The sequence below is a fragment of the Diadema setosum genome, chromosome 10 (assembly GCF_964275005.1).
Source record: "Diadema setosum chromosome 10, eeDiaSeto1, whole genome shotgun sequence".
Classification (NCBI taxonomy): Eukaryota; Metazoa; Echinodermata; class Echinoidea; order Diadematoida; family Diadematidae; genus Diadema; species Diadema setosum.
In genome coordinates, this window is record NC_092694.1 from 10,523,236 (window position 1) to 10,543,844 (window position 20,609).

The 20,609-nt window shown below is 35.8% G+C and overlaps 2 protein-coding genes across 2 annotated transcripts in view; one reads left to right on the forward strand and one right to left on the reverse strand.

Moving 5' to 3' along the window:
* The window catches only part of LOC140234334 (small ribosomal subunit protein eS7-like), a 463,926-nt gene that overhangs the window by 201,414 nt on the left and 241,903 nt on the right, over positions 1-20,609 (forward strand). The gene's annotated exons all lie outside the window — the stretch shown is intronic.
* The window catches only part of LOC140233739 (otoferlin-like), a 121,043-nt gene that overhangs the window by 32,971 nt on the left and 67,463 nt on the right, over positions 1-20,609 (reverse strand). Inside the window, 9 exon segments of the mRNA XM_072313839.1 lie at positions 7,882-7,995; positions 9,555-10,039; positions 14,374-14,412; positions 16,106-16,155; positions 16,157-16,198; positions 16,200-16,375; positions 16,715-16,876; positions 18,546-18,683; positions 20,032-20,193. Coding sequence (XP_072169940.1) covers positions 7,882-7,995; positions 9,555-10,039; positions 14,374-14,412; positions 16,106-16,155; positions 16,157-16,198; positions 16,200-16,375; positions 16,715-16,876; positions 18,546-18,683; positions 20,032-20,193 — 1,368 coding nt within the window.

Here is a 20,609-nt window from a genome sequence, read left to right on the forward strand (position 1 = left end):
TGTTTCTATCTTGCACAAAAGGCCCTACTCATAACAAACATCACTGTAAATGTGTGTTCTCCTTTCTAATATCAGACTTGATTTACCAGTACTTCCTATTAGCAGACAACCCTTCCTCCCATTACCAGTATCTATTACGTTGCTTTTGAATGATATCTCCCTCCACTTACTCTGGACATACTTCCTTTTTGCAGGCACTCTTTTCATTATGTGTTATGTGCCAATTCCATTTGCTCTTTTCCAAAACTGGACTTACTCCAGTCTTGCCCGATACTCTCGCAGTTATATACAATGTACTTCAGGCCCTATATTTGTTTCTCTCTCACTCGGGAGGGGCGAGGGGGTGTCTGTCTCTATACGGGGTATTAGACTATCGTATTATATATGAATGGAAGGTCGGGGGGGGGGGGGGAGTTATTGTGGGAGGGCAGGGGAGCCAAGGATGTGTACAAGAAAAAAAACGAAAAAAAACATTCAGGATAGAATATGTGTTTCCCTTTATTTCCTTTCTCACCTGCGAATTTATCTTCACTCCAGGCGCAGTATAAGTTCCCTTTATCAAACAGAGAATACCATTTCTCTCAGTTTACAAAAGATAGTGTGGATAAGTGATTACTCAATACAGATAATAAAAAGCTTGTGTCATTACCATGTGACCCCCAGCAAAGACATAATGCTATATATGTATGTTGAATCAGAGGGTAGGCACAAAATGCAACGGTATCTTTTTATAGAAATGCAATTGTAAAAGTATGTGTGAAAAGAAAATTCAGCTGCAATGTGTATGAAGTAGACACCCAAGGAATAATAGAACCCTTCACGACATATGGTGGGTAACAAACATAAAGGCAGAGAGTGCTGTCACATAGCTGTGTATGTGTACATATGTAAGCAGCCGGTTTCTGAGGGAACACAAGGTACAATGTATAGAGCAAAAGTCTTGTACATGGTTAATGCCCTTTTAGTGTACATGGTGTATATGTACCCTTGGGGAAAAAGAGGGACCATGTTGATAATAAACTTGGAAGCATCAATAGATGAAAATATGTAGCCTTTGATAATATACAATGTATACTCCTTGTACTTCTTGTAGATGCATTGTACCAAGTGATTGATGTGACCATATAGAATGCACCACAAACAATATTTTACCCACGGTAAATGAGAATAAATATCTTTTCTGATTCACCTGCAGTGTAGATAAGACTACAGATGTACCAAACTCTAGAAAAACTTCAGGACCCAAGATAGATTGAGCTGTACACACTAGGTCAAATATTTGTGATATACTTTTGTTTGGGATTGGCTCTGTATCCAGTGATAACTCAAATCAGGGATCAAAACATAACTTTCTTAACTTTTCCCTAATTGGTGAATTCCTTTGTGGGAAGTGCACATTCCACAGCTATTAAGTTATGGCAAAGCTCATCGCAGAATGAATGTCACATGTGCAAATAGCGCCCTCTACATCAAGACTCAATCGTATCTTTACAGTATCAATAATACATGACAACAAAATGGAGAATATTATTACAGATTTCTGTCTGTGTGATTATATGTTTGCAAATTATATACAATGTATAAGACAGACACAATAAGTAAAATTATGCTGATATTTCATTCAGTTATTTTTTTTTTTTTTTGGGGGGGGGAGGGGGCATTCATTTGTTGAGGTGCGCGTTGAATAGAGGCTTGACTTGCAACGCACAGTGTTTTGCAATGTTTTGAAGAGTTTTCATGAGACAGAGTGGTCCATTGTGTGCGAGCCATCCAGTAAGAATATCATACATGTCTATCTTGCATTCTGGTTCAAACTGTTTAGTACTTCAACATTAAGTCCACTGGCAACCAAAGCACCGGTTGGATTGTTTGAATAGCTGGCTTTAAAGATCATCAAGACTGTATGATTATCTACAAGATGCAAATTGATAACACAAAAACTGTCAATTCTTACATAATCCCCCACAAACAAACGTTAACAAAATTCAGGCCTTTTGTGGCTATGATGGTAGTATTCTTACCATATGTGAAGATTTAACAGTTACCTACCACATAGTTCTCTGAAACACATTACAGAATATGAGATAATAAATGAAGTGTTATTGTAAATAGATGCCATTAGATATACATGTATGACAATGTAGTGATATGCACTCTAGTATCAATATATGAAGAGTTTGTTTGCAAAAACCGATAAGTCCATATTTGCCAAATGGAGATATTTGTGATTAAAGGTCAAGAGAGAATAATAAGAAAATTTTTGCTTCTTTTGACCATAACTTCAAAAATGTACCTTTATATGTAGTGACCAACATATCATTTAAAAGGTATTATTTTGTACTTTATGACACAGACCATACTTCAAAATCTTCAAAAATGGACTTACCGGTTTTTGCGAACAAACCCTTCATATGCAAATAAGACGGAATATGGCCAAATGATGACTAGTTAGAGTGTGAGAAGAAGAAAAAAATGAAGTATTGGCAAAAAATGACAGTGAATGGATGTGGTTAATAGCACCTCAAACCTTGCAAACCAATGTTATAATTAAAATACAGAAATACAGCATCAGCACTTACTATGCGAAAACACAAATGTTAAAAATTGTACATGCGCTTTTACATGTGAATGGAAAAAAAAAACTGACTTTGAAATATAGGTTCCTTTTTTTCCTTGAAAGTGACAAAATTTAGTCAATGTTTTCTCTTTAACCAACAGACGACACCGACATGGTGGATCATGAGTAAAGTATGGAGATATCAGAATCTAGCAGGGGACATGTTAATGCATGTATTTTCATTACATATTTAGTCATGTTAATTAAATCTCATCAAGGATATTTCCCTTGGTTCCTTTCATTTTTCAAACCTACTTCCGAAAACATCATCTTTCCTATATCATTAATATTTTCCAAACTCTTGATCAGATTTTGTTTTACAAACTAAATCATTTAAAACTTGTCTCATTTTTGCTGTCATGCAAATGGAAAACTACTGTTTCCACAAGGCACATATACATCCAGCTACAAATATCAATTAAGAAATAATAAAATGTACTTTGTTATATGATCTTTATCTTTTCTTAGCCACACAGAATCATTATGTCAAAAAGCACTGCCCAATTTGAAGTACTTGGTGTACAGTACTTGCAATCTCTAAGGATATCCTAGCTAAATGCCCAATTCCTCCTTTACTGTATACTGCATGTAACATGTATTATATGGGGAGAAACAAGTGTTTTATGTGCACATTAGTTGTATGTCATTAAACCAAATCATTCTTTAATTAAAAACAGAAAGCACAATTTGAAAAGAAAAATATTTTGGGATGTGAAATCTTTTTCATTTTCCCACCTGATTTAGTTCCATCACAATGACAACTACTGACAAAATATTTGTGTCAAATACCTCTTTGTGCTAATAATCTCTGATCCTTTTAATTCAACAGCAAGAGAAAAGTCCATTTGGAATTTTTGTTAACCCAAATTATTGACCTAGTGTAGAGTTTTAGACAATGAGTGCTGATCAAAATCTTACATTGGCAGCAGAAGGCACTTTATGGTATCATAAATAGAGAAATAAAAACTCCTTCATGAGACATAGACAAGATATCATTTCCCACAGAAAGATCATTCAAATGGATGTGAGTAAATTGTGTATGCCATCAGACAGAGCATTTTCTTCATGTAATACTGATAACTGGAATAGAGTGAAATATTGACTACTATGTAGTTGAAAGATAGATGGTTTGACACTCCTCATGCATATACAACGTAGTTCTATATAATGCACTCCATAACTCTGACAATAGGGTGTGTACAGTTGTAGTCCATGCAATGGTTTATAGAAACCTATATTGGGGATATTCAGAGATACGTAAGATATGATGTATGGGCATGCAGTCACTTTACAAGAAATATTGAGTAATTATATTGAGGATTGAGGCATACATTGTTTAATGTAGGAGGAAGAGATTACAATATCATTGCAGTATATGCAATGTATTTAAATTCTCGAATATTTTTCATGCTGTGAACTGACCAACTTTCGTCTTGCTAGTACAGCCTTCATCTTCAGTTTTGGAGGTAGAAAATTCAATGGGATATGATTAAAATAAAAAAAGAGAGAAATACAGACACATGTACATAAGCAGAGCTTTTAATTTTTAATTCTATTATTATTGTATGGAAGCAAACAAAAAAAAAGTAAAAGACCATTGTATACATACCAAAGTATGACAATATATAAACATACACACACACACAAAAAAAGTTTTTTGGATGATGCCAAAGCAAAAAATATAAAGCATTCACAAGATTCTGTGTCCACTTGTTCTTGAAAAAAAAGTGAAATTATATCAAGCTGTAACTCTATGAAAAAGTGGTAATTGGTCACCATTACTTTGTGAGTGGCAGGTTGACATGAAATGTGCTCAGATGAATTTGTTATCTTAGTCATGAATGTCAACTGTGTGCAGTTTTATTACAGGTTAGAGCACTTTTTGGACCCTCTTGTGATATTTAGTTTGTCTGATGAAAACAATGAGCTTTTCTTCATACAGTAAATATGAAGACAGCATAGTAGTATATGATGGCAAATGCATATATGCTACACTCTTTATCAAAACATGTGTCATCCGAAGAAATGATTAAAAGTTGTTAGCTCCGCTTCAGCTGCTATTTAAAGCGTTAGAGAGACATAGCATCTCAAAATAACCCTCTTAATACAAAATGCAGTGCAAACAAGCAAAGGCAAAACAACACAACTGATGAAAATGCAAAACAACAACATTATGGTGCATCGCTATTGAACAGATACAACATTTAAAGTGTGCCTTCATATAACAGACATCCTATTAAAAGTGATACACAATGTACATGTCCTCTTGCATGAATAATCACACAGAGATAATGAATTATTCTTTATGATTTGTGATTATGCATGTGTCTTAATACATATAGTAACCTTTATTTACACCTTGTCAGATTTCATGTAAAGAACTTTATCGCTTAAAAATCATCAAAACTTCCTTTTCAATCAGTTGCCAGATCAGGAAGTACATCGAAAAAAAAAAAAATCGAACAAAATCAATGTTTTAAGAAATATATTTTATAGCACACATGGAAGGAATCATACATTACTGAAGGATGTCTGTTACTGCACACAAGATGGTCAAAGTTCAGAGTTTCTAATTTACACATTGTAATGCACAACTTTTTTTGTAAATGGTGATTCAAAATTTCAATACCACAGCACAGACAAATTCATACACAAAAATTTACACTCTACTTCTTAAGTACGAATAAATTGTAAAGCACTTTTTTTTAAACACTCACACAGCAAGTTTCCCCCCTTGCATTTTTTCACTCAAGTTTCTTTTTGTCTCAGTTTGGCTCAGAAATGAGCACTTGTAGGAATTTTCAAACAGGATTCTTAAAGCCTGCCATGCTTTGCACGATGTCAGCAATGTTGCAAATTTTAGATATTTTGATTTGATTTTATAAATAAACTCTCAAACCGACTTGATGAATAAACTCAAATTTGAAAAATATTTGGATACTCTCAAATAAAAATTAGTGGTTGTTGCACCATTTATCTGAACTCAAGGAAATTCAGAATGACAAACTCTAAGATTTCATTTCAGATGAATAATCTGTATCACTGATATAAGTCTAGTGTGAGGAAACTTGCCTTAAAAAGGGAAAGTTTTAACAAACACACACATGTAGTTAATAAATGCAGAGCACTCGGCAAGACATTTGCAGAAATATATCTCAATAAGTCAAAGGAATGTGTAATTTCACACTGAATACAAATTTTATGCAACTCCTTTTTATTACTGCTGCATTATTCTAACATGGAGACATCACAAATTTTTGTAGAGCTCTGTTCTAGCAGGCACTGCATGTAAAAAACTAACAAGAACATTACAAATGCACAACTTATAAACAGATTAATTGTGCAATTTTAATCATGTTTTCACTGCCATTCCGCTAATCTCTCTGCATTTACTGGACCACACATGACGCGCTTGAGGAAACTTGCCCTCGAAACACAGCAACACAAAAATGGAGATGAAAAAAAAAAACGGAATGATTTGCTTCTCACCAATTCCTCCTAAATGTGACGAAATTGATGCAGTATTTTGAATATGGATGTGACATTTTGAGATAATGGAACTTTATTCTGACAGTGCATGGATTTTTTTTTTTTTCATGTCGTAATTTGTAATTCAATGCAAAATGCAATGGATGCAAAGCATTAAACATACCACTTCGTAATAAGCAGTTCTGAAAATGTATTTCACGTTACAGATATTCTCTACCCTATCATATTACTTTGCTTTTATAAAATTTCCATTTTTAGATATTTTTGATCATTGCAAAATTCTGAACATAGGCTCACAAAAGAAGAAAAAATGAGCAGAGAAGTAAGTATAATTCAAAATAAAATCAATTTTTGTAATATATTGGGTAAAAATCTAGGATTTGACATGACATGAACTTAATCTTTTGTCATACACACAGAAGAATGTTGTAACATGAACGCATTCTCACATTTGAAGGGAATGCTACTGAGAATGCTGTTGAGAATGACATGTGGCTTGCTAACACTCCTTTTCTATTTGTATGATATACTACAAAATATACTGTTTGATAGATGGAATGAAATACAAATCAGCCTGGGAAAGACACAAACCAATTTGAAAGCTGTTTGATAAAGCCATGAAGTACAAATGATGCTTTACTTGCAATTTAGATATGGGGGCAAAAAAAGATTTGGAGTCACTATCACGCATCTGATTCTCTTATCTTTTTATGCGTGTTTAATCAAGATAATGTAAAAGACAAAAGCTGCAAAAAATTGTCACACTTGATTTTTAGAAAGTAAACAGTTTGGAAATGCACTGCACAAGAACATACACTGCCACATCCACAATGAATCAAAGCGATACAAGAATACAAAATTTATGACTAAACATTGGCTGAATTCAAGGCTTTCGGCAACAACGTGCACTGAACCAATAGCAATGATTTCAATTTTTTTTTTTTTAACCCTAACTAGGCCGGGCTATTTAGGTAGATCATAGAGCCGGGGGGGGGGCCTCCCAGGCCCCCCCTCCAGATCTCCGCCGTCGACCGCGCGATCGCGATGAAAATTGGCACACACATTGCCTGTGATGTAATCTAAAGTACCACAAAGTTAGATTTTTAAAAAATTATCATTTATGCTAAATTATGCTAATTTATGCATAATGATGCATGAAATAAGACAATTTGGTATAAATCACTAAATAAAGCTCAAAATGGGCACATTTTTTGTGCAAATATTCTTTTTAGTGTCCTGAGCAAATATAAGAGAAAAAAATTGCGCCATTAAAAAAAATTTCTTAAGTATTTTATTGTTTTTTGAATTTCTTATGTATTTCTTTGTTTTTCGACTTTATGTTTTTCATTGTTTTTTCGATGAAACTTGTCCGCGACATTGTTCCGAACAAGAAAATATGTTATGAATTGATTTCAATCAATAAAACCCCAAAATAATCATGCTTTTATGAAATTTGCCTGAAAGCACAGTTTGCATTGAAATTGTACACGAATTCACGTTTTTGAGCAATTTTTGGTCTGACATGCACATACATATTTATGCGCAACTTCGGAACCGCGCGCCCGGGCATCGTAAATTTGGTGTCAAAAGATGCGGGAGACTTGAAAGAAAAAAGTCATGAAACGTTGCGGCGATAGCTTTTCGCGTTAGCGATACATCGCGCGGAACGTCGAGGGGGGGGCCTCGGAGGCCCCCCCCCCGGCCTAGTTAGGGTTAAGTTGTTACATGTAAATGTATTGAATCAACACATAAATCGTAGATTGGGGTAGTCTTACCTTCTCGATGGCACTTTTGGTTGCGAAATACTTGGACCACCAGTCCAAGGAATTCTCTTCGTCCTCATCCAGCTTCTTCTTGCCGGAAGGGACGGGAGCTTCAGCATTCTCTCCCTACGGAACATATACACACCAGTAGTCATGTTTTCATCACTGTGATAAAACCATTCTGCCTATCCCCGCTCATACTTTCTATTACATACAACCTTAAGTCTGCAATTTTTAAATCTGACAATGCCTTCACCCATTCCATGCGGGAACCTGGTGGCCTGTGTTTTAAGTCTATGGGGAATCCGGAATTCAGTATGGAACGGGTTAAAAAGGAGACTTTCATCTAATGATCTTTTCACATCTTCCTCGTATCTCCTCCCCTCCCCCCCCCCACCCCCCCCCTCCCCCCCCCCGGAAAAAAAAAAAGAGTCAGTCAAGAGTTCGTTCATTATATCATGACTTCAAGGGCAATGACCTTCATTTTTTTCCCCCATCATGGCACAGTGGCTTACAACCTACTAATGTAGTAAGCTGTTATTTTCGCGAGGGTTTAATTTTCACAAATTTCGTGAATCACAGTTGGATTGCGAATTTATCAACGAAAATAACAGCATATACAGTATTTAGGGCAATGCTGGTGCCAAGCCTGTAAAAGAAGGAGGGGGCTCGGCTTGGAGTGTGAACAGCCCCATTCTATTCTGATTCTCAAAGGTGAACATTGGGAGAATGCATTTTGCATACCAGAAAAGTGATTCCATAACATTTGATCCTGTGCCAATTGCTCCCATGAAATATCTGCACACTTGAGCCATAAGTCAAAAATAAATTCTACCTACAACATAACCCCAATCCTAATCCTCATATCAAACTAGGCCCGAAACCCTATCACAACCCTAACCCTAACCCTAACCCTAGTCCTTCTTCTTCTTCTTCTTCTGCTTATGTCTGCCTCCTCTAATACGCTGATTCTTGCAGACTAGCTGTGTTATTTACATGATAATACAGTCATTTACAGATATTTACAAGCACATAGCAAATATGAAGAACAAAGACTAGCCACTGTGATCAACCATTAGTTGGTTCAGAATGTTCCCACAGATGGTGCTGCAACAAGTCCCTGGAAAGAGTACAGTACTGTCAATAGATCGGCGCAATTGTCGCAGAAGCAAATGTTGTGTCACCTAGATAACTGTATCATTGGAAAACTAGAATCCACCACTGGGGAAAACCTCTTTGGGCTCTTCCATATAGAGATCAGTGATTTCCACCCATAGGTATACATGCTGAATAATTGCCCGATTTCCCAATATAGAAGCCTTTGTTACGTCATAAACCCTCAGCTGCGTGGTGCGCCTCGCCCTGGCAGAAACTAGAGCACGCACTTTAGTGCGCATTTGAAAACATTAAAAAAAAGCAGCTTGAACCTCCAAGTTCATTGACCCTACCTGTCAAAATATCAAAAATCCTTCATAAATTCCCAAAAAATTCTCGGATCACTACCAACATTTAATCATTTGTTACTTGTGTCATTCTCAACCTTTCCTGTAAGTTTAATCCAAATCCGTTAACTACTTTTTGAGTTAGTTTGCAGACAGACAAAAAAAACAGAAAAACAAACAAACCAATGGTAACGAAAACATAACCTCCTCCCTTGGCGGAGGTAATAATGTAATTCCTCATACCTCCTTTGTTTCTCCTTCCTTCTCTTCATCTTTTCCTGGTTCTTTTCCAGTATCTTCCTTCCCTGCCTCCCCTTCGGCCGGTGTCTGTCCATCTTGCGGCTTTCCATCCTTGGGATCTCCGTCCCCGGGCTTCTCGTCTGACGCCGGCATTTCGATGATGGCATCCCCGACGGGTTTTCCATTCTGGTCCACAGTCGGCATGTCCACCGTGATGATCACGCTTCCCGCTTTCGAGCCAGCCTTCGAGCCAGCCTTCGAGCCCGCCTTCGAGCCAACCTTGGATCCTGCTTTCGACCCGGGCCCGCGCTGGCTGGTAGCGTCAGGAATCAAGGCCAGGGCGTTGCCACCGGGAATGTTCCCGTTGCCTGCCTGCGAGGGCGCATATCCGTTGTTGCCCGCATTACCTGACTCGTTGGAACCGACTTTCTCGGAGCCGCTAGAAGCTGCTCCTGGTGCGTTGGTGTCACCTGTTCCAAGCTGGTCACCTGATCAATTCAATAAATGGTCACCTGATACTTGTGAGGATCTATGACTATTTTTCATCAGAACTGATTTAGTGGGAGTGTTTATAGAGGTAAGACATTATACAAGACAAGTATTGATATTCACAAGCTGGCTTCTAATGCCGCGTTAAGTTTTTCTGCTTCCTTTTGTGCAGATGTATCTTACAAGTGGTATACACAGATTGTACTATGCATCTTCTGTATAAGTATACTGCAATGTACATTTGACAAAACTACCCTACAGCATTAGGTCCTTTAAATGATAAACTGCCAACTGTAAAATTATCCCCCTTCCCTTGATATTGTCTAAAAATAAACTGTTTCTCTGTAGCATCTAATAAGAATTTTGCCCATGTATACATATTCAGCGTGTGTGCATAAGATTTTTTTGTTGTTGTTTCTTCTACTGAAGCAAATCTCATCTTCATTGAATTTGAATAGGGATATATATAATAATCTGCTGCATGAGATTAGTAGACGATCTGATGAAATGAAGTGCAACCTGTCTCAATTATCAAGTTTCAAGATTATGGCACTCATTTTTGTGGTTTGGTGTTGTATCGTTTTTATCATATTCTCTTTTTGTTGTTGTTGTAGTTCTTTTAACTCTTCACTCTCTGTTAGACCTTTATAACTTAAGGTAGAATAAAATATTTTCTTCTATTTGAGCCATTTGCTGTATTTACATATTACTGTTTGTGTCAATTGCCAAACTTCTAAATACAGGTACTTGTCTTCATCATGATAAACAATAGATGTACATTTACAATTCTTACGTACATTAGGAACAGGTTAGAGAAGGTAAACGTTCCTTTTTACCTCTCAAATTGGTGAAGTTTGGTAAATTTCACTAATTGTACATGGCACTGCATTGTATCTAATCAATTTTATCAATTGATTACATAAAGATAAGTGGTGAGATTTAGAGGTGTGCTGAGTAAACAAAGACAAGAGGATAAATTTTGTAACAAAATTCCTTTATAGGGAGATGGGTTACATAGTCAGTGTTTTCTAACGACAGAGAAGATACGGCCTTGTATGACTGCATGGGGATTATCTGAGCATGCATTTGAGAGAAAAAAATATATTTATATATATGTCCCACACTAACCCTAAACATATGTTACTTCCAATATGAAACATCAAAGACTATAACATCATGCAGTGTACTCTTACAGTGTTAAAACAAGACATCAAGTAAAAATAAAAGATGATAATGATTGATCAAATATAATTACATCAAACTGGTGATAATAGTATTAAAGAAAACATATAACTTATGGAACAAATACATAAATATATATATTCTTCATGCATATCAAAGATGGCAACATTTGATACAAACTCATGGTCATTCAAATTACTTGAATGTACACTCTTACAATGCTTTCTTCTTTAAATTGCTAGTACTTCTATTTAAACAAAATTTGGATGAGTAAATGTCATGTGTTAGAAAGTTATGCAGTGTGGAGGGCTTATTCTCTTGACAAGGTATGGTCAGGATTATTAAATACCATGGGGAAACCAAAAGTTATCACTAGCATTCTGACAGTTTTTAGATTTTGAGTTTTCAGCTTGGGGAAAAAAAAGCCTTGTATTTTTTTTTTTCTTTTTTTTGCTAACAGAAGGAATTTCGTGATTTTGCCACTTCAGAAATATGAAGATAGGAACGCTCATTTATAGTTAAGATACGTAAATACAAACAAACAGACAACACAAAACACAGGATACACCAGACAAATACAAACATATGAACAAACTTTGAAAAAAAAAATAGCATTGAAACACAAATTAGGCATCTGTATTTCAGAATGAGGTTTCATGTGAACTACATGTCAAAGCATGGAACTTGTCATCATCTATTATTAAAACTCAAAACAGGTAAATATCCACAATTTACCCTCTGAAGCTTTCAGATGATTGATATAGAATAAAGGGATGGTAAAGTATTAGTGGAGATGAGGATCAAACTCTTTAACTTTTTGCCAGATACATTGCACTGTACTAAGAAACCACTAATGAAATGTTACCGAGCATACCATTCTAGGAGGGATTCAAAGTTTATTTGATGAAAATCGGTTTTGAAATGGCTGAGATGTATCCAAAAACAGAGTAAAACAAAGCAATTTTAATAAAAGGTGGATAGCACCTTTTATTAGGATCGCTTTGTTTTGGATATCTCAAAGATTTCACAACCATTTTTTATCAAATAAATGTTGATTTCCTCTTGGAATTACATGCTCTTTCATATTTCATAAGAAGTTTCTCGTATCTCATTAAAAAAAAAAAAGAAATAGAAGCCTGAAGCCAGGTCTCAACCAAAACTTTACCTTCCCTTTAAGCATTTTAAAGACAGAGGGAGAGAATGCAGAAGACAGTCCTGTTGTTGTGGTCATTGTTTTATATGTATTCTACAGAATGTGGCACATGATACTCTGATGGAGAGGGAAAATTATTAACAGAAACAGTTAGGGCTACAGTTGAAGAAGGTAATTGACACAGATTAATAGATTTCTAAAAACTTGTGAGGTAGAGAGAAAAAGAGCAGATGTCTTTAAATGTCAGATGATACAAACTATTTTACTCTGGGCCTGTAATGTCCAAACTTACAAGGACATTCAATGGTTTTAAATGCTTTACGAAGCACACAATTGTACTGCACTTACTTTGCTGTGAACTGTATGATGTGTTTGATTTCTTATACAGAACTGATTTCGTATTATACACAACTGCATACTGCAATTAGCTATCTAATACTTCTGTTTTGGGGTTGTTTTGTTTTGTTTTGTTTTGGTTTTGTTGGAATCACTATATACATTATATCAAAACATTTTTGAAGTGCACAGAACACAAATTATAAATGCTGTTTATCAGTGTAATGTATTCAAATCATCAATAAACCATGTTGTTTCCAGGTAACCATCAAATGATGGTGATCTAATTAATCTGGCATGCACATAATGTAATAACTATAAGTGTGGGTTCCAGTCTTGTTTGCAATTTAGTTTCAAACATATTGAGGTGATTCAAAGAAAATGACTGAAAATTATGTGTTTGTACTTGCTATACATGTAACAAGTTCAAGAGAAATAATTTGTCAAGAACACAGCACATTCAGATATGCATTTTTGACGCAGGTGCCTTTTTTTTCAACATTATTGCCGAGTTTGTTGCTTGCTGCTGAAACATACATGATTGCAATTCTGACCTGCAAATTTACTAATCCTGTTGATTGCTCACAATTGAATCTGCAATATAATTAATGTTGGTTTGTTTTAGATTTTTTTTTTCTTTGGTCGTATTGGGGGTCAAAATTGAATAGAGGAAAATGTCTCTTTAATATACACAGAACCAAGAATTTTAATTACACATTAATTAATTCTAGTGATAGGGGATGATTGAGAGATATGTAATTAATCTACAACTTGTACAAAGACAGATTCAACAAGACTAATATTAAGATATTGCAGCAAAGATGGAGAAAAGATTACTCATTTGAAAGATTGAAAGTTATGCAGAAATCCAAAAATGCCCATCAAGTTGATGCACACACACACACACACACACACACACACATACACAAAATAATGTTTTACAGATTGAAATGTCATGACAAACCCCCACATTTGTTAGCTGCACTTTGCTATGATTTTGCATGTCTAGCAATGAAGAGTTTTGCATTCGAGAAATGTATATTGCTCTATACTAGAAAGTAAAATGAACAAGACTTGGTGATAAATAGAAATGTGTCTACCAAGTCTAAGGTAGTCTTTGTTTCAACAAAATTTTACAAACAATATGTACAAATGTACAAATTTATACGATGAATGAATGATGAAATGAAAAGATTCTGTGCTATTACTTTTTTCTGCAAATATTATTTAGGTGTGACTACTTGATCATGTTATGAAAAATTCTTCAACCTACTCTAAAACAAGCTGTAATAATCTTTCTAAAAAATGGGGAAATTTAGAAAGAGACAAAAAAGGACAGGCAATAAGACATTTAACCCATTGAGGATGAGTCCCAAGTATACATACTTGGGCAATTGTCTACGGGAAATGCTTGTTGAAGCAAAATCAGCCCATCCACAACGGGTTAATGGTTTTACAGTTAATCAGAAGTGTAACAGTAAATACATGGCGCATGCTTGACACAATTATGAGAGAATACACAAAACTTGGCTAAAACAACACAATTCTACATTAGACTAGTACATTGTACATGTTGTATATAGATATAGGAATGGGATGGGATTGTGAAACTCTTATTTGAGTAAAAAAATTTTGACAGGTGAAGAGTTTCGTTAAACCTACCGAGCTTGACAAACGGATTCTTGAGGGTGGAAAAGATGGCTATAGTGGTACATACATCATACACACACAAACAGATAAACATGTCAGAAACAGATTCACAAAAATTCTAAACAATTACACAGCACATGAGATAGAAAAGAACATTTGCGCAAACTCATTATCGCAACTTCTTGCTATTTCAAAGTCGTACATTGAGTTGCTACATTTGCTGCAAAATGAAGAAATATAACAGTGTCTCATGATATTGGTCTAAAAAATGCACAAATACACATCTTTATTCTACAGTGTCTACCAAATCATCAGTTTCCTCATAGAGTATTATCATTTCAATCTTTTATTTTGTGGTGATGGTTGTAGTAGAGGTTTACAGAAAGAATCCATGACAATTTTAATGAAAACTGGCTTGCTTGTCATTGTTGTTTCCATTAAATGATGAAAAGGAAGCACAATGGCTGAGGTTGGACACAAATTGAAGTAAAACATCAAAATGAACACAACATGTACATGAACTCTGTATATCTGCAATAATTGCAACAAGTCTGCTTCAGCTACAACATTTGTACTTTGATGGGATTGGTGTTCACCTTGAATTGCGATGCAACTGAATTGCAATCTCACAACTTCCATGAAAAGTGGAACTCTGCAAATTTACTTGCAACTCTCTAATACGGGCAGGCTTGCTTATGATATGCTTGGTATTGCATCAAACAGAATGCATATCTTATCTACGATGATACCATTCAAAAGTTATGAATATTTGCAACTCTACATGGCTCCACTTCGTATGATGGCTTTTTCTAACAATTTCATCTCCAACCTAACAGGACGCCAGCTTGAAATCATATTGACACTATAATCATAAACATGTTGACTGCAGGACTGAATTCTAAACCCTAGCTGGCACAAGTATACCTATTCGCTTTTCCATTTTGTTTTGTTTGTTTGTTTGTTTTTTAGAAGGCTTCAATTCTAGCCATTTTCACTGCATTTGTGGTAAAAATACTTTATCAAACAGGTCTGCATGTCTGCATTGGTACATAAAAATAAACACATATACTGCAGCTTAGTGTTTCGCTCCGCAAATCTGCATGTTTTTATCATGTGCATCTTATGAGCAAGTTTATTTTTAAACTAATTTGCTACTCATATCACATTCTCTTTCTTCAGTTTGTGGGGGAAAAAAATTAACCTGCATAAAATGGGTAGTACATTTCTGGTTTACACCTCTGCTGTCACTGAGAAGTAGGTTGTGCTCATATCTTGGATTGAGTGAGTTGCTTTGCATGGTTGCTAAGGAAACAATGCAAACTTGTTAGCAGCCTCTGGACAGATGGCTCTATAAAATGCATGGGTGTTTATGTTGATATGGACTGTTATCAAGATGGCCTCTGCTATGGCAGAATTGTAGGGGTGTTCAACTTTCCCTAAACAGTCTTGCCATGACAACTTAAAACTTATCCTGCACGGCTTTACCATCTTGTAATAAAATAATTACCACTGATAAATCTATTATAGGCACGGCCACATCAACGAGAACAAGTTTATCAGTTTGATAGTGGAATCTACCACTTAATGCAATAGGGGTGGCCAACTCGGGAGTAACCCTGCAGATTTCTATCATCAGTATAATTATGAAATCAACTACTCCCTAACAATGGAGTAGTTTGAGCCAAAATGTTTTAATCACTGGAATAAAGGAACCTACCTCTTTAATTCTATGAAAGGGTAATGCCATTTTGATACTATTGGAAATACATGTATACTAAACTGTAATTATCCTGAATACATTCTATGAATTCTTGTGATGTTAGACTCTACCACTCTATACGGGGGTGGCCAACTCACCCTGCTCTACCGGTTCCTCATCTTCCTTCTCCACCAGCTTGTAGGATGAGAGGTTGCCAACCACATGGGTGCCGACCAGTGTGAAGCGGCCGAACTGTCTGCAGTCCACCAGGCGGATGGTCAGCGGTGGGCAGTAGAGGTCATTCTCGGGCAAGTCCTGCCAAAAGTTTCAAATCATGGAGGAATATACTACATGCTGCGATGCAAGATTTTATATCATAATATCTTCTGCATGACAACTGTGAGAAGCTATGTGTAAGAATTACATGTGTGAACACCTTGTACTGGTCATTCATGGAGACAGAGAAATTCTTTGTTTCACAAGATATATCTCTTTTTTTTTGGGGGGGGAGGTCTATGCCTTTCTTTAATGCATACATACGGTGTATAATATGTAGGTTTAATATGAAACCTAACAAAAATATGGGATATAACGTTGGAAGTACACAAACAAATAAAATACAAAGACACAAACAAAACCACCAAGTCTACTGACCACATCAAGGATCTGGACGTTGTTGGGAAAGTTTGGATTACGCTGAGCGTTGACCACGATGCTGGATTGGATCGTGTGGCCTCCGACCTCGATGTCGCACCGCGGCTTGTCCACCGTCATTAGCTGGAGGCGTTTCAGCTCTCTCACGCCCCAGAAGAGTATCTGTGAAACGATCATTGGGAGCGTATGAACACAGAGATATGATAATCTAGAGAGAGACTGTGCAGATCAGCTTTTGAGTGTGAATGTTCCATTTACTGTATATTACACAATTATTATATAGCAGCAAGTTTTATCAGGACTTCCTGACAATTTTGCGGGTGGTTAAAGTTGCGATCGCGGAGTACAGAACAAAAACTGTCATCGTCCACAATGTACATGCACTGTCTACCTGGTGCATACATGCGTTGTGACTAGTGATGTTCACCCATTGGTGAAATAGCACCCAACTAGTAAAATTCACCCCAAAAAAAAAAAAAAAAAAAAACTCGTAAAATATGTGGTGTATACAGTATAAGAATGGCAGAACTGCACATTGAAGCTTTCTGAAGCACACTTCTGTGACAAATCTTCCTATTTTTCCTACGTTTATCTATTTCTGCAAAAAGCATTTTGATACAACATGGTGCAATGCAATTGCAATATGTGATGTGATCATACACCAGCACTTGCAATAGCATCCCTAATCGATTATTCACAAAGCAAAGCTATCATCACAAAGGTTCTTACGAACGATGCATTCGTACGAATGTCACTGTTTGTACGAATTCTGGAGTTCATACGGCCGCCTTACAAAGAGAGGGTTTTGTACGAAGTTCAAAAAAATCTTGCACAATAGCATCGACCAGGCTACAAACTGATGAACGGTCTACAAACGGTCTATGAACGGTCTACGAACGCTGGTTTAGTACGGCCTTCTTAAGAAGATCTTATGAAATTGTCTAAAAATTGTTCGTACAGTGTTCATAGCAGTTCTTAATGGTATTTGTGATCGAGCCATTACATGTTACAAGTTTTTGCATAATTCTATACGTCTAGGATTACAAGGCATATGGGCATGCGCAAATTGTATTAACTAAAACAGGTGGTTGAATAGTTGATTACAAAATTCACAGAAAATAAAAATCAATAAAATTTGAATTCATTAAAAAACAATCCAACAATTATCACTGCAAATTTGTCTTCTCTTTTATATCTTTCCTTTCTTTCTAGGGGTATTGTGGCATAGTGGATAAGATTCTGGACTCCCAATCGGAGGACCCGAGTTTGATTCCCGCCCAGTGCTTACTTCCTTGGACAAGATGTTTTTACCCACCATGTCCCTCTCAACCCAGGTGTATAAATGAGTACAGCTAGCAATGCTAGGGTAATGGCAGGGCCCTCTGGTAGAGCAGTGGCAACACTGAAGAGGCTACCCTGGATAAATAAGACCTTATTATTATCTGATTATTATTATTATTATTATTGTCTCTATCTTCACAAGATATCTCTTGGAGATCAATATCATATCAAGTTCCATCCTGGAACCTTAGACTTCTAGTACTTTTCGCAGGATTTGTGCCGCCCCCAGTAATGCTTATTATTATTGCTGTTGTTGTTGTTGTTGTTATTGTTATTACTATTACTATTGATATTATTATTATTATTATTATTAGTATTAATATTATTATTATCATTATTATTATTATTATTATTATTATTATTATTATTATTATTATTATTATTATTATTATTATTATTATTATTATTATTATTATTATTATTATTATTATTATTATTATTATCATTATTATTATTATCATTATATCATTATTCTTTCTTTCTTTTTTACCTCAAGTCTGAAGCGACAAAGGCGTGGCTTAATCTCCTTGGGAATGTTGACCACTGGCCACTCCTTCTTCTTCTCATCGTAAGGCGGGATCTCAATGACAGGAATGCCGGCAGGAAGTGCGTTTGCTGTCTTGGTCAGCTGTTGATGCGAGAGGTCAAAGGTCAGAGGTCAAATTTAATATGTGATTTTTTTTTTTCTTCCTTTAGCTCAAGGGGCTTGATTTGAGTTCATTAATTTTCTTTGTGCTTAAAGGGATAGTACAGTATTGGTGGAGATGAGAATTGGGCTTTTAACTTTTTGCGAGATACCAAGAAAACACTTATGATATAGTAAAGTTTATTTGATGAAAATCTGGTTTGGAATGAATGAAACATCCAAAAACAAAGTAAAACAAAGCAATCATAATAAAGTGTGGGTCCCACACTTTATTAGAATCGCTCTTTTTTGGATATCTCAGCCATTTCAAAACCAATTTTCATCAAATAAACGTTGAATTCCTCATAGAATTACATGCTCTTTCATATTTCATAAGGTTTCTAATTATCTCACCAAAAAAATGTTAGAAACCTGAAATTAGGTCTCAACCAAAACTGTACGATCCCTTTAAATTGGCAATGTTTTGATCAACATGGATCTACTCAGAATTAATGGATATATGCAACCTGATCACTGTCTACTGGTGTTCATGTATGTCACTAACTCTGATTTGCATGACTAATTTATACAGTGTATGTCAAGAATATATGTATGCACACTTGGACATAAATATGAAGTTTTATTGCAATTAACTTCATTCTTGTGAATTTGAGATACTGGCAATCAAAGTTGCTGAAAAACACTAAAAATAATGGAAAACTATGGCATATTTTGCTCTTGAACTTCAAGAATATTTCCTTGTTACATGGAAAGTGCGTTATCACTGGAAAGGTTTTATTTTGTTCTAATGATGGACTTACTTTAAATTGTACAACATGGTGTTTAACCCATTTTGCAATCAAACTTTTCATATGTACGGCACAACAGTGACAGCATCTTCCATCTGTACAGGTAATATCATTACAATACACTTGTTGATGCTCACTTCTCTCTAAACTATAACATCTTACTTATATTTTGCAGAAAACCCCATTCAATTGGTTAACAAGTGGTCACAGATAAATGTGGATCAATGTTAAGCATATGTCATGGGTCTGTTTCTTTTAAGTTTAGCACTTGGATGCTCTTGGAAGTGCATACTAATGTGAGAGCACAATGGACAGAACTTGGAAAGAAGGGATTTCTGACATGCTCTACAAAGATCCTCATTTCTATTTGACTACAGAACCAAATCGGATGGGGCTGTAGGATGTGGGTAATAAATTATAGTTTCATACCCTGAAATTGTATTTGGATTGAAACACTATTTTTAAAGTTATCATTGCGGAGGGTACCATTGTAGTTTTTTTGGGGGGACCATACAGTATGTACCACTATGGCAGCAACTTACCTGCAACATCTCCACAGCTCCAAGCAGCTCTCCCCCCTGGCTCTGGCCACGGTAGACGTTGTGCCACTGAAGCATCGGAGGGAACAGCGGCTTCTCATACGCATCATCGACCATCTTGACAATCGGCCTGATCAGCGCACGACCTATGAACTCTGACCCGGTCTTTTTAGCACAGGTGGTGAGGTTTGTGAATAAAAGAAAGAAGAGTGTTAATCTGTATGTTGTTGGAGTTGCTATGGTTGCTTATCTTTATAATACATGAGTATGTTACACAGAGTACCCATCTTAAAATCAATGCAGCAAGACCATCGATATGGGGCAATGAAAGTAGATATTCCCTACATCCAACTGAATTAAAATCTGTTTTTTGACAGACACCCATATGCTTGTATAGGAACCAGCCTCTGTAAATTTCTGAAGCTACAATAAGAAACAAATCACCACAAAAAAATTTAAGGATATATCAGAAGATAAATGCATGTGTATATTCATAAATTCAAAGAATCTAATAGAATGAAAAATTGGCATAACCTTCAAGTTGTCTTTTGCCCAAAGAGACTGACACTTTTCATAACCAA